The sequence below is a fragment of the Leucopleurus acutus genome (genome assembly GCF_964270905.1).
Source record: "Leucopleurus acutus genome assembly, chromosome: 19".
Classification (NCBI taxonomy): domain Eukaryota; kingdom Metazoa; phylum Chordata; class Mammalia; order Artiodactyla; family Delphinidae; genus Leucopleurus; species Leucopleurus acutus.
Genome location: NC_139161.1, coordinates 22,692,492 through 22,705,624, shown reverse-complemented (window position 1 = coordinate 22,705,624; position 13,133 = coordinate 22,692,492). Strand labels below are relative to the sequence as shown.

Sequence of the window (13,133 nt, the reverse complement as noted above, 5' to 3'; positions counted from 1 at the left end):
AGTAGAAAAACTGGTGAAATCCACGTAAAGTCTGTAGTTTAGTTAATAGCAATGTACCAATGCTAATTTCTTGGTTTTGACAAGTATACACTAGTTATGTAAGAAGTTAACATTGGGAAAACTGGTTGAACAGTATATAGGAACTCTTGGTACTGTCTTTGCAATACTTATAATAAATCTAAAACTATTTGAAAATTTAAAAGTTCATTAAAAACAACAACAGGGCTTCCCTGGTGGCGCAGTGGTTGAGAGTCCGCCTGCCGGTGCAGGGGACACGGGTTCGTGCCCCGGTCCGGGAAGATCCCACATGCCGCGGAGCGGCTGGGCCCGTGAGCCATGGCCGCTGAGCCTGCGCGTCCGGAGCCTGTGCTCCACAACGGGAGAGGCCACAACAGTGAGAGGCCCGTGTACCGCAAAAAAAAAAACCACGAAATAAAACAAAGCCCCTCTTTATTTGCTTAAAAAAAAAAAAAAAAGCCTGGACTGCTAAAATATGTAAGAGTAAATTTGTCAAGTTTTTGAAGCATGCAGAAAACTTTGAGTCTAAAGTGATAGCTGATAAATAATACTCAGTATATCCTACAAGTGTTTAATTTTGCTTGGCAACCCAAACTACTACTTTTTTTTAATGGATTTTGGTTTGGCTCAGAAATTTTAAATTCCTTTAACCTCACAGCTCACTTTTGGGTTACCTGCCAGGCAGTGCATTTAGATTGTCTTGATAAAATAATTTCAGTAGATTTGCAGTGGTGTTATGTGGGATAGGGAGGGTGGGAGGGAGACGCAAGAGGGAGGGGATATGGGGATATATGTATACGTATAGCTGATTCACTTCGTTATACAGCAGAAACTAACACACCATTGTGAAGCAATTATACTCCAATAAAGATGTTTAAAAAAGAAATTTGAGTATGTTAACCCTCCGTTCAGTATTTGAGAATTTTTCTGCTTATAATAGAAATTTCACAGTGGTACTTCAGCAGAACTATAAGCTTTGTGTCTTGATCAAGTAACCTAGTAAAGTAGAGAGCATTTCTTTTGGTTCCAACCAGTGACTGTTGTGTGAGGTTGTTTGTTTTTTTAATTTTACTTTTATTCTCCACAATAAACTCCATGGTTTATTTTTAAAGTCCTATATCTGCAGGTGTTCAACTCAGTTATGGACATCTACCTACCATTGAGCGTATGTAGAAGAGTCTAGATATGATCATCTAATTTATGGAAAGAGAAGGCTACCGTGATTCGCTTTTAATCATTTTATATACTCCCTATCCTTCTAGTTTAATTGTAGGAAATAAACCTTTAAAGTGAGGCAATTCAGATTCTATGTAGGTTGTTGTTTGTTTTCACTGCTCCCTAGTTGAAATCCAGGGCCAAAGCTCTACAGTGTTTACTGAGATTAGCAGTGGCGATTTCCTTTGGAAATTAGTATCTGAGATAATATTAAGTTCAGTTGAAAATCCTCTTTTCAAGTTTGTGAAATGAACTGAGCAGCTGTTGGTGTCCTTTTATCAGCAGACTGTACCTCTGTTTGGGGGATTTTAAGGAAAGCCATTTGCAGTGCATAGCCTTTTCTTCTGGTTTCTGAATGAGCTAACATCTTCCTTTAAACCTTTTAAAGTATCACAATAGCATGGGCCACTTCTACAAAATATAATCCAGTGTATGTTGAAAACACCCAAAAGAGATTAGCATTGTTTTAATTGCATAACTCGGTATTGTATATATATTGCCTTTCATCGAAGCCATTTTACAGAACAAATATTACCTTCATAGGGCTTTTAGAATTCCTAAGAGCTTGGTTGCATAGGCTGTAAACGAGAATTGTAAAGAGAACTTCCTTAAGATTGCAAAACAGGTAGCGATTGAAATTGGAATAGTGCAGCTTCTAATTTTACTTCTCTTATTTTTCAAAAAAGGAAAGAATATTGACCTTGCTACATTATATTATGTATAGAAGTTTAACCCTTTATGTAATTTATTCTATTTCATTTGGAAATAGAGGCATTCAGGGTAAACGTTGTAATTAATGGGATATTTATATAGCTATGTTTTCATTTTAAGTGTGATGGAGAAGTTTCTTTCTGTGGCAAAAGTTATCCTCATTTTAAGCTAACAGTTTCTAAGTTCTAGTTAGTTAGCCGAATGGAAAATTTCCCATCCAGGTAGGTTGGTTCTTGAATTTATTTATGTTTCTCCTGTGTTAATGGATAGTGGCCACGTCCATCAAGTAAAATATACATAGTTTTTGGTGAATACCAGAAGGAATCTACAAAGACTTTTATAAAGATGTCAAAAGTACGACCTTTTTTCTTTTTTTGTCCCTCAGGGGGAGACCAAGCTGAAAATTACCTTGGACAGGACAGCTCCGATGATAATCACAGTGGAACTCATGGCCCTTCTCTCACATCAGATGTACCGTTTTTGTCAGATTATCAGGATGAGGGTGAGTGTCATCTTTCTGGCTTTAGGATAACCATACTTTTATGCTTTTTGTCCTGGGGTCTTTGCCTTTGGTCATTTTCAATCCAGCAGCCTTCAGAAGGTTCTCTGTGTTGGTAAACACTAGTTCGCAAAGAACAATTATTTGTTTCATTATGGTGCTGATCCTCCTAGTAATTCAATAGTTCTGAAGTTAATGTACTTAGGGAAACACTAATTCCATATTGGAGCGGGAAGACATCATTATTGATCTTTCTATAAGAACTGTAGCTAAAAAGCTAAGAGGGCATTTTAAGATTGCAGAGCCCATTTTACCATTCTTTCAGATTTTTTAGCTTCACTGAGTTTCATGAGAATTAGAGCTTTCATTTAATGATTATTAGTTTATTGATTTATTGTGGATTATTTGAGACCCTTGAGCTTATCATATTATAATAAGATATCACTTTTACCCATGCTTTCACATACCTCTGACCATATTGGTGTTGCTCAAGGGGAGGGGAAAGCCACAAGAACCATAATGCAAATCTTCCTGGAGCATCAATTTTATTTGAAGATTTGGGAATGGGAAGAGTTAAATAATTCAACCCTTATAAACATTATATTAGAAACACATTGCTACGTAACAGAGTGGAATGAAAATATATATGAATTTTTAAGATACATGAATATAAAAGTTTTGGCGTGGTGGCTGCCAGTTTCTGGCTCAGGCTCAGCTATTCCAGCGGGGGGAGGTTCACAGTGCCTCTTCTGGCATTTGGCCGCTTGACCAGAAGGTTTGATCATCACTGATACACACTTATCTTATCAAAGTCTCTCTTGTGCCTTTGCAGTGTGGGTGGGGGGGAGGTAGAAATGCCACTAAACTGAATATTAAATTGAAAGCTTATTATTCACTTAGGGATTGGGAGTAAAGTTGGTAAATTATTCCTTATTTTTCTGTATTAGTCTGTGATCTTTCTGTTTATTTTTCTTCCAAATTTCCCTCCGACTTTGGCATTTTCCAAGTGTTCGTAATTCCTACCTTCCCTTCTCTTTCTAATTTATCACTAATTCTTATTTCATTTGGCCCTTTCAGTGATTCATATTTTCTCCCTTTCATTGAATTGATAACCACCAAATGAGAACTATGGATTCAGTCACACAGAAACAGTGTATTTTGCTTGAGCTTTGTGTACTAGCACAATTAGTAATACCCAAGTTTTAGAAATTGGGCCTTAATGTGAGATCTGTATATTGGTTCAGGTAAAAACATTGTTTGGATTGAAAGCTTAATAATTACATTGGTAGCTGATTAATAATTATAGAAAATTAACAGTGCAAAACATTTTAAAAAAATCAACCTTTCATTTGTTTTTGATCAATCTAATGCTTGACAGAATTAGAACAATAGTACCTCATTAATGCATAGGTCACTTATTTGGTATTTCCAACTTTCCCAAACACAGCTGAGAACACAATAAGTAAGCCAGAAAGACCTCTAAGTGAAAATAGATGTTCCTGAGTCCCAGGTTAACATTTATGTACCTTACTCCTGGAAAAGCCTCTGAGGCCCTCACTGGGGATTCCTCTTCTTACAAATGTCTAACCATTACAGTGTTTTGATTTCTCAGACCACACAGTAGAGTGAAGCATCCAATTAGAAGAAAAAGTACTGTAAAGGCATCAATTAACAAATAACATTTAGGAAAGAAACACGAAAACAATTAAAATTTGTTATAGAAAACAAAATCTATAAATAAAACTTTTTTTTTTTTTTTTGGCTGTACCGCATGGCTTGTGAGATCTTAGTTCCCCAACCAGGGATCGAACCTGTGCCCTCAACAGTGAAAGTGTGGAGTTCCAACCACTGGACCACCAGGGAATTCCCACAAAATTTATATAAGAGCTAAAATAACATAGTAGCCTGGGGCCATATTGTACTGGAGAGAGAAATGGCCCAAAGTCTCCCCTAAGAGCTCAGTACCTTAATAAGGTAAAACTTTTAGCTAGCCTTTATTGAGCACTTACTATATACGTTGCATTTGTGTTCTAAGTACTTTGCATTTATCATCAGTTAATCCTCAGAACAGCCCTAAGAGGTAGGTATTAGAATTATCCTCAATTTACAGATAAGGAAACTGAGACCTAGGGAAGTTAACTTACAAACTGAGACCTAGGGAAGTTAACTTATCTAAGATCGAATAGCTAGTAAGTAGTGTTACCAGGATTTATGTCTACACAGTCTTGTTCTAGAACCTCTGCTCATAACCACTCTGCTATCCTTACCACTATCCTTATCTAAGTTATCAAAAAAAATGAGGGCTTCCCTGGTGGCGCAGTGGTTGAGAGTCCACCTGCCGATGCAGGGGACACGGGTTCGTGCCCCGGTGTGGGAAGATCCCACATGCCATGTAGCGGCTGGGCCCGTGAGCCATGGCCGCTGAGCCCGCGCATCCAGAGCCTGTGCTCCACAACGGGAGAGGCCCGCGTACCGAAAAAAAAAAAAAAGATGTATTCATATTCCAGATATTTTGGTTAAGACTGTATAGATACACATAGTATGTTTAAAATATTTTCATTAAAAATAGTTGAAATTAAAGAAAATAATTAGTGTTGAAAGAGGTAAACCTATTACCTGGAAAATTCCATAGTGGAAACTTTGTTCCATAATAGTTCCCCAATAGTATTAATAATAGTAAAATTTTACTTAATAGATTTTTATTTTCAGTTCTGTGCATACAAGTTAACAGAATTCCCAAAGTGACACTGTCAATGGTAGAGGTAGGAATAGACTTGTTTGTGTTAAAAATTTGACTGTAGGATGATGAGATAATGTTTAAATATGAGTTGCTGCAAAGCATTGAATCTAGCACAGTGCCTGAGTGCCTGATGCATAATAGGCACAATAGATGTTTGTTTCCTTCCCCTGAAAAATAAAGATATGTACATTTCCTGTGAAATTAAAGAGAAGCTTATAAAGATGTTAAAATTTTAAGTAAACTTTATATCCTATTTAACTAGATTGCACCATTATGGAGAACAGTAATACTTGATATGCTATTTATTCATTATTTTAACAAATACTTATTTAGAGATTATAAGATAATAGCAAGGCACTGTGCTAAGCTGTTAGTGAAATAGGCAGTAAAAAGTCAAACACGGTCCCTGCCCTCATGGAGCTGTCTGTCTCATTGGGAAAACACACTATTAACAAGTTGACAAATGGACAAATATAAAGTCAGTGTCTTCACTTGCTGATGAGACAGCTAGGGTGATCCTTTAGGAAGAAAAGATTTTTCTAAAATTTTCTTTGTGGTGAAATTATTTTAGACTTTTGGAATTTTTATTTTTATTATAAAAATGAAAGGTCACTGTTAAAATATTTCAGCTTTGTTGCTTTCCACCTCTAGCCTGAGCAGTGTCCTAAACGAACAGCAATGCAAGGACACACAGTCTGACCCATTTGCCCATAACTCCAGTGATGAGAAGCAGTAACCATGGTACATGTCGTGTTTGGGTCACGCTTTTGTGAAAACTACAAAGAGCTCTAGAAGAATATAGAAACCTGGCCAGGTGCACTGCATAAAATAAAAACCAAGGTTACAGGCTAAACCATGCATAAAAATGAGAGCATGTTGCTACCTAATCACAATTCCTTCTCTGCTTCCTTAGTAAGTGCTGTCAGTCTCAGAATGTCAGGCTATAGCCTATGGAGAGACACCTACAAATAAGAGCATAACCCCATCATTAGGAGTGAAAACTTGCTAACAAGTAATAATATTTAGATTTATAGACTTAGGAAAGCATTGTTTCTACCATACTGAAGGAAAAAAATTTAGTATGAAACATTCAGTACAATAACTATACAAAAGCCAGCCAACTCTGAAGCTCAAGATCTGATTGCTTTCATCGTCCAAAATGTACAATATATTTTAATGTGTCTATAAATTTATTTCATTAGTATTAAGAAGAACCCCCATGTACATACATTTTTTAAAGATGGGTTAGGGAAAATGATTGTTCTATAAAAGGGTATAGTAACTCCTTCTCGAAGAAAAGGAAAAAATAAAATTATTTTATAAGGGAAGAAACCTAAAATCTATAATATTGTATTATGTATCATGTATTATTACATTCTAATTAAAGAAAAGGTAATGAATGGTATTGGGCAGATATGTCTGGGAAGAAGTGAGAAAGAATGTTTTTATAATTTATTTTTACATCGGGATGTTTAAAGGTTAGAAAATGTTCTTATTCTCCAGCAAAATAAAAAATAGAATTGGAAAAGTAAAGACCTGTGATAAGTGAAGAGCCTTTATTGACCAATTTATTAAATGCTACTTGATTTAAAAGAAATTTTAGACCTGTTAATGTACCAGTAGTGGCCATTTTCAACTCCGTGCCTTTTCTGAAAGATACATTAAAAAACAGAATATTTTGAAAATAAAGAGAATCAGTTTTTTATGGCTTTATTTTTAGCACTTTTTAAAAACATTTCTCTTTCAACTTGGTTCTGAAATAGAAGTCAGTTTTGGATTTAATATTATGAATAACAGACTAGCTTTTGTTGATCGTTGTGTGTTTTATTTCTATAATAATAAAAACAGGAATAAGAAATTATTTTAATATCTCCTCTGAGGGAGAGAAGAATATATTTTAAACAAAACTTTTATTATTGCGAAATTAAAATGAAAGTTTAATTTATTGATTAGATTTTTGTGGCTGGAATTCATGCTTGTCTTAAGTTTCTTTGTACCAAAATTAGAATCTTAGAGTCTGAGAGCTGGAAAAGATGATGGTCATCTAGTAACAGGAACAATTTATTGAGCACTTACTATGCTGTACGAAGTGCTTTTCGTGGATTATCTCATTTAATTCTCAAACGAGCTCAGAGAGGAAGGAACTGTTATCCCCATTTTACAGATAAAGAAATTAAATGAATTGGCAAGGATGACATGCCTAATCTATGGGAGGTAGTGGGTGGGGGTAGGATTCCAGTAGATTCCAAAGCTGCTGCTTTTTGAAGACCTCTGATTAGCTGGTTGTTTGACTTCTGAAACACCCACTCTTATGGGCTTTATGTATCATTCTCTTATTGCTTTTATTTCACCGAATATAATGTTTATTTAAAAATAAATGTGTTCAAAGGTAATTATCCTCTAAAAACTGCTTTAACTGCATCATGCAAAATTTGATATGTACTAATTTCATTATAATTCATAATTCCATTCTAAGTATTTTGTAATTTCTTTTGATATCCTTTTTAACCTATGTGTTATTTAGAAGCGTTTTTGTGTGTTTCTTCCTGGTTTTTGTTTTGATTTGTTTTGTTTTAGTTTCTAGGGATTTCTTAATCTGCTTTTTTTATTTTTATTTTTCTAATTTTATTATGTAAGAGCCTAAAAACATAATACATACTATTTATATTCTTTAGACTTTATTGAGACTTCTTTTGTCGCCTAGTAATAGTTTGTGTTTGTGTGCTATGTGCATTCTGAAGCATTCATTGAATACACTCTTAACTATTTCTATACTTGTAAATAATGTTCTTCAGATCTTTTGTATCCTAGCTTTCCTTTTATCTGCTGGAAAGCTTGTGTTAAAATTTCCAATTATAGTTGTAGATTTATCCATTTTTTCCCTGTTTTGTTTTACATTCTCAAGGTCATGTTTTAGATACTTATAAAGAGGTCTAATTATTTTAAAAGGTTTCCTCTTATTGAGCTGAAATCCTATCCCTAGAACTTCTGCTAATTAAGCTAGTGCTGCCATCTAAGTCTACTCATAGCACCCCTGATAGACTTTATATTCAATGAGGATAAAAAATGTTTGTTCACAAGCCAGTTTGAGACCCCATTGCTATGAGTTGTGTATAAGGCCTGATTTTACTGTATAAATTATATTGTTTCACAGAATAAATAAACTGTACTTCTTACAATGTTTACAGAGGTATGTGAATTAATGGTGCAGTGATTAGTAGTAAGTGACCTCTCTGATCAGGTAAACCATAGGCTGAATGCTGCTGACAGCTTTGGAGGAAAATGCGTGTGTTTTATGGCTGCTTTACTTGGAATGTTAAAAACCTATTGCAGGCTCAGTCATTGGTACCCTGGTAGGTTGAAAGAGTTAATGGCTTAAAAACAGCAAGCCATGTGCTTCCTTCTCACTGACAGGGTCAAGCCCATTACTTTCTTCGTGTGTATTTTTCTTAAATTACACAAACTATATGAACATATTTAGAGTTGTTAATTCCTTTTTATTCTATTATATGGAGATAACGAAAGTGACTCAGATAGTCCCTCTCCATATATGATTATGTAAATAAACATACATACATTCAAACAAGCATTTATCTCATTTTCTTTTTATTCTTCAGACACTTGCTTTCATCTTTGTTGCGTGCAGGTATATTTTTCTTTAATGAAGGCACATGACTCCTGTCACCCCTAACAGAAGTTATATCCATGTGTTTAGAGTACACACTGTGGAACACAAAACTGATTTCCGTGTCTGTGTTTTGAGGGCCAAAGAACAAATTCCTACTGTAAAACACATACTTTCATGAGCATGGTAGATTTCTGAACAAGTTTCTGTTGGCTCCAGGTGAGTCCATCAGATTTCAGATCATTGGGAGAAATTAAGGACTCAATGGTGAGTTAACTGTGATAAGGGTAAGTAAGCTGTCACTCAGGATTGCAGTGGCCTCCTTCATGAAGATAAATGTCTTATTAGATCTAAGACATCATGTCGTTTATATAGTCTGGTATAAATCACAGATGAAGATGACAAACTAGGTATCAAAGTTGACAGTAATTTATATAACTTAAACAAATGATTACCAAGGATTATACATGTTTTGTGAAGAATAAGAAAACAATAACAATTATCTGTCTATGAACTACCCATTTTTCATTCTTCAGCCCAGCATGTTGGGCTGTTGGTGCGTGTTTAAACTCTAATGTTCTGTCCAGTGCTCAGTAAAGCACTCGCACATGTGTTGATGGTTGGATATCTTACATAATGCTTCTTTCACTAGGAAAAACTCCTTGCAAATTTAACCCATGTTTTAACATTAAAACCATGGCATTTTAGGGATGGAAGCGACTTGGTAATCACCTGATCTAATTTCTGTTTTACCAAAGAGGAAACTACATTTTTAAAAAGGCTGAGTGCCTGGTCTTATGGTCAGCAAGACAGAACCAGTACAGAAACCAAGACCTGGCTGTGGCCTCCCCTGACCCATACTATGTACCTTCCCTCCCCTGCATGATCTCAGCATGCTTTTCAGTGCAGACCCAAATAGCTTTGCCTGACTATGGGCCTTAAGCTGTTTCTCACAAGTTTCAGTTAAGTCCTTCAGACATGTGTGTCTCTCTGGCCTATGTATGTTCTTATCTTCTTCCCAGGATGATTTGGAAGCACTATATTTTATAAAGAATTTCAAAGGGCTCCATAAAGCTAACAATTAGAACTGTGAACAGCATACAATTAGTTTTTGAATTGACACAGAACTAATTCATTATCTTTTTTGGCCTTTTTGTCCATGTTATAGATTTTAATATACTGCCAATGAAGAGTTAGTTATTGAATACCTATATTGAATACCTTTATTCAATCATGAGTTTAGAGGCTGTGCGGAGGATACAAAAAGAAATAAGATATGATTCCTTTCCTTAGTGAGCAAATAATCTAGCTGAAGAGAGAAGACTAGACACCCCCACTATAAAGTATATGGTACATAATCACAAGGGCTGATTTTCAGGGACAGAGTTTTCAGAAAAAAAAAAAACTGGTTGGACTTGCAGTGGTTTGGAAGAAAGTCAAGATAAGATTTGGCCTGTGCTGTAGCCAAAGTGTTTTTAGAAATCTTTTCCAGACTGGGAATATGAGCAAAAGTCCATTCTTTGAAAGGTCAAACAGTTTTTGAGCTTCCACTATAATTAGTAGTGAAGTAACAGTGGCCATCTTTAAATGCAAATAGTTGATTTTTAAGTGAGTGATTTGGCTGATGAGATTAAGCTTTTTCATATTGCCTCAAGTATTCTTTGTTTCTCACCAAATTCTAAACTAGTCAGTGAGTGTAATGGTAATATGAAAGCCCTAGAATATGATTACTGAAGTTGTTAGTGTGGTCATTACAGTGGTGGTAAAATGATATACAGTGTTTTGGTTGCTAATGTAGTATATTTATCTGATTGATATATAAATGAGTCAGAGGCAGACCATCCTTCTTCAAGCCCCAAAGCCACTGACCATTTTTATCTCAAAGTTTAATATTCACTTAAATGTGAAGGAATTTTGTTTAAGCATAAAACTTTCAGGCCAAGTATATAGATACATATACTTAATTTATATAAGTATAAATTTATACTTAATATACATTATGCTTTATATATATATAAATATATATATATTTAGCCATTTCTTCATGCTTTGGTGATCTTTGTTTTTCTACTAGCCATAAATTCTTTTGCTTTATCATAGAACTCTGACTTTTCAAGTAAAAACTAAATGTTAGTAATGCTGTTTAAAACAATGCTGAAACCTGTTAATCTAGAATATTATTGTCTACTAGGGGAAGATTGTTGAATTCACAAGCTATAATTACACTTATGGTCTACACTGACTTTCTGACTTTGAGTGACAGTCTTTTTTACGTTAGGTCCTAAGTAGCTTTAACCCAGATACATTAGCCTAGTGGGAAAGAAAGATTATACAAAGTGGTTTCTCTGGCTTGTAAAATGGGGATTTATAGGGGAGTTGTTCCTGCATGGAAAGTTTTCACTTATAGAAGCCTTTAGCCAATTATTTGCAGACCCATTTCTATGAGCTGTTAGGATATAGCTTATATGGTATGGTATATTTTAATGGAATGCTCTAAGAAATAAACATCATTGTCATAGTTAATTTTGTAATTATGTTATTTCATAATAATACTCCAGATTTTGTTTTAATCAAAAAAGCATAGCGTTGCGGCTTCCCTGGTGGCGCGGTGATTGAGAGTCCGCCTGCCAATGCAGGGGACACGGGTTCGTGCCCCAGTCTGGGGGGATCCCACGTGCCGCGGAGCGGCTGGGCCCGTGAGCCATGGCCACTGAGCCTGCGCGTCCGGAGCCTGGGCTCCGCAATGGGAGAGGCCACAACAGTGAGAGCCCCGCGTACCGCAAAAAAAAAAAAAAAAAAAAAAGCGTAGGGTTAACTGGGATCATGAGTGCTCCTTTCTACAAATGACCATTATCATCATTGTAAGACATTTATGAATGCCCAAGAACATAGTTGGGCCTAGAGATTGTCACAGTTTAGGGAAAAAAATCACTTGAGTTATCTAATCTAGCCCTTCTGATGAATTCACATCATTCTTACTAATATCTCATTTAATTAATTATCAAATATAGCCATTATGCTCTGTATTCTTCCTTTGCAGGACATATTTCCCACCCAACTATTATTACTAATTTATTCTTCATGTCTAACCTAAACTTTTCCTTCCTTAGTTTCAGGCCGTTGCTCTTTTCTGTACCATCTTCCGAGACTGAATAATTCCCCTAATTCATTTATATTGTTACCTTTAGAAGGTACTTAAAGACTGAACATTCATCCCCAGAGTCTTCACTTTTCCAAACTACATAAATTTCAGTTCCCTTAATCCTTACTTCACTTTGCCCCTGTAATACTCTCCAATTTTGGGGCATTTTATCACATTCCTTGATATTTTCCATTCCCAGGGCATCACCTAACCAAGAAAGCTGCCTTTTGGGGAGGGAACCACTAAAGTGTAAAATCTCATATAAACCACTTGGAAGATGCCTAAGTGTTTATTTGATGTTGGTGTTGGTGATCATCTGGTGGGCATGCCAGTGTAGTGCTTGCTTTGGCATATGTTGGGATATATGTGTATTTTAATGCCTTAATGTATTATGGCCTGTTGTAATTGAATGTCTATAAAGTAGCAGTTAAAAGGGTTTTATAGACCTTAGAAGAGATTAGAATTCTCTAGCCCCCTCTTGTGGTAAAAGAAAATACAACTTTTGAGCTTTTCTGGATTGTTTTGTTGTAGTTGACTTCCAAGGCTAAGATACATAAGTTCTCAACATGGGAGCATATGGAATGAATCCAAGAATTTAAAAATTATATACTATTACATATAAAAATTATATGCATACATATATATATATATATCCAAGAACATACTCACACTCAGATCTGAGAAGATACTGTTCTTTTATTAAGGCCCTAAAACCTAAAAGATATTACTTTCTTACAACTATCATTTCAATATATTCTTATTACACAAGTCAGGAGGAGGACAAATAAAACCATAATCTTGAGGGATTTATATTCCTAAATAGGTAAATGAGGGAGGCTTGAATATGAATTTTAAACCAAATTTACAGGTATTTTTTTCTTTGCCATTAAAAATGGATATTGTTAGTATTTCTAACAAATATCCTATATCTCCTATAACAAATTAATTTTACCAGCTTTGTAATTTATTATTGTAACATGCCTTCTATGAATTTCAGATATATATAAATGTCTAGTAAATAGCAAACAGATGAAGGGAAGACTGAACTGGTATGCAAATGAGTTCATGCATATTGCCTATGGAAAAAATTTCTACATGTAGCACAAAACTATGTTTGTTTTTCTAGGAGGCCACTAAAAGTAACACTTCTGTTCTGCCTTGGAATAGTTGGTCTACAGACAAG

General features: G+C 35.2%; 1 protein-coding gene across 1 annotated transcript in view; it reads left to right on the top strand.

Moving 5' to 3' along the window:
• The window catches only part of SKAP1 (src kinase associated phosphoprotein 1), a gene marked incomplete at both ends in the record, with an annotated part of 280,095 nt that overhangs the window by 78,916 nt on the left and 188,046 nt on the right, over positions 1–13,133 (top strand). Inside the window, one exon of the mRNA XM_082861196.1 lies at positions 2,330–2,446. Within this exon, the coding sequence (XP_082717322.1) occupies positions 2,330–2,446 (117 nt within the window). The remainder of the gene's footprint in view (positions 1–2,329; positions 2,447–13,133) is intronic.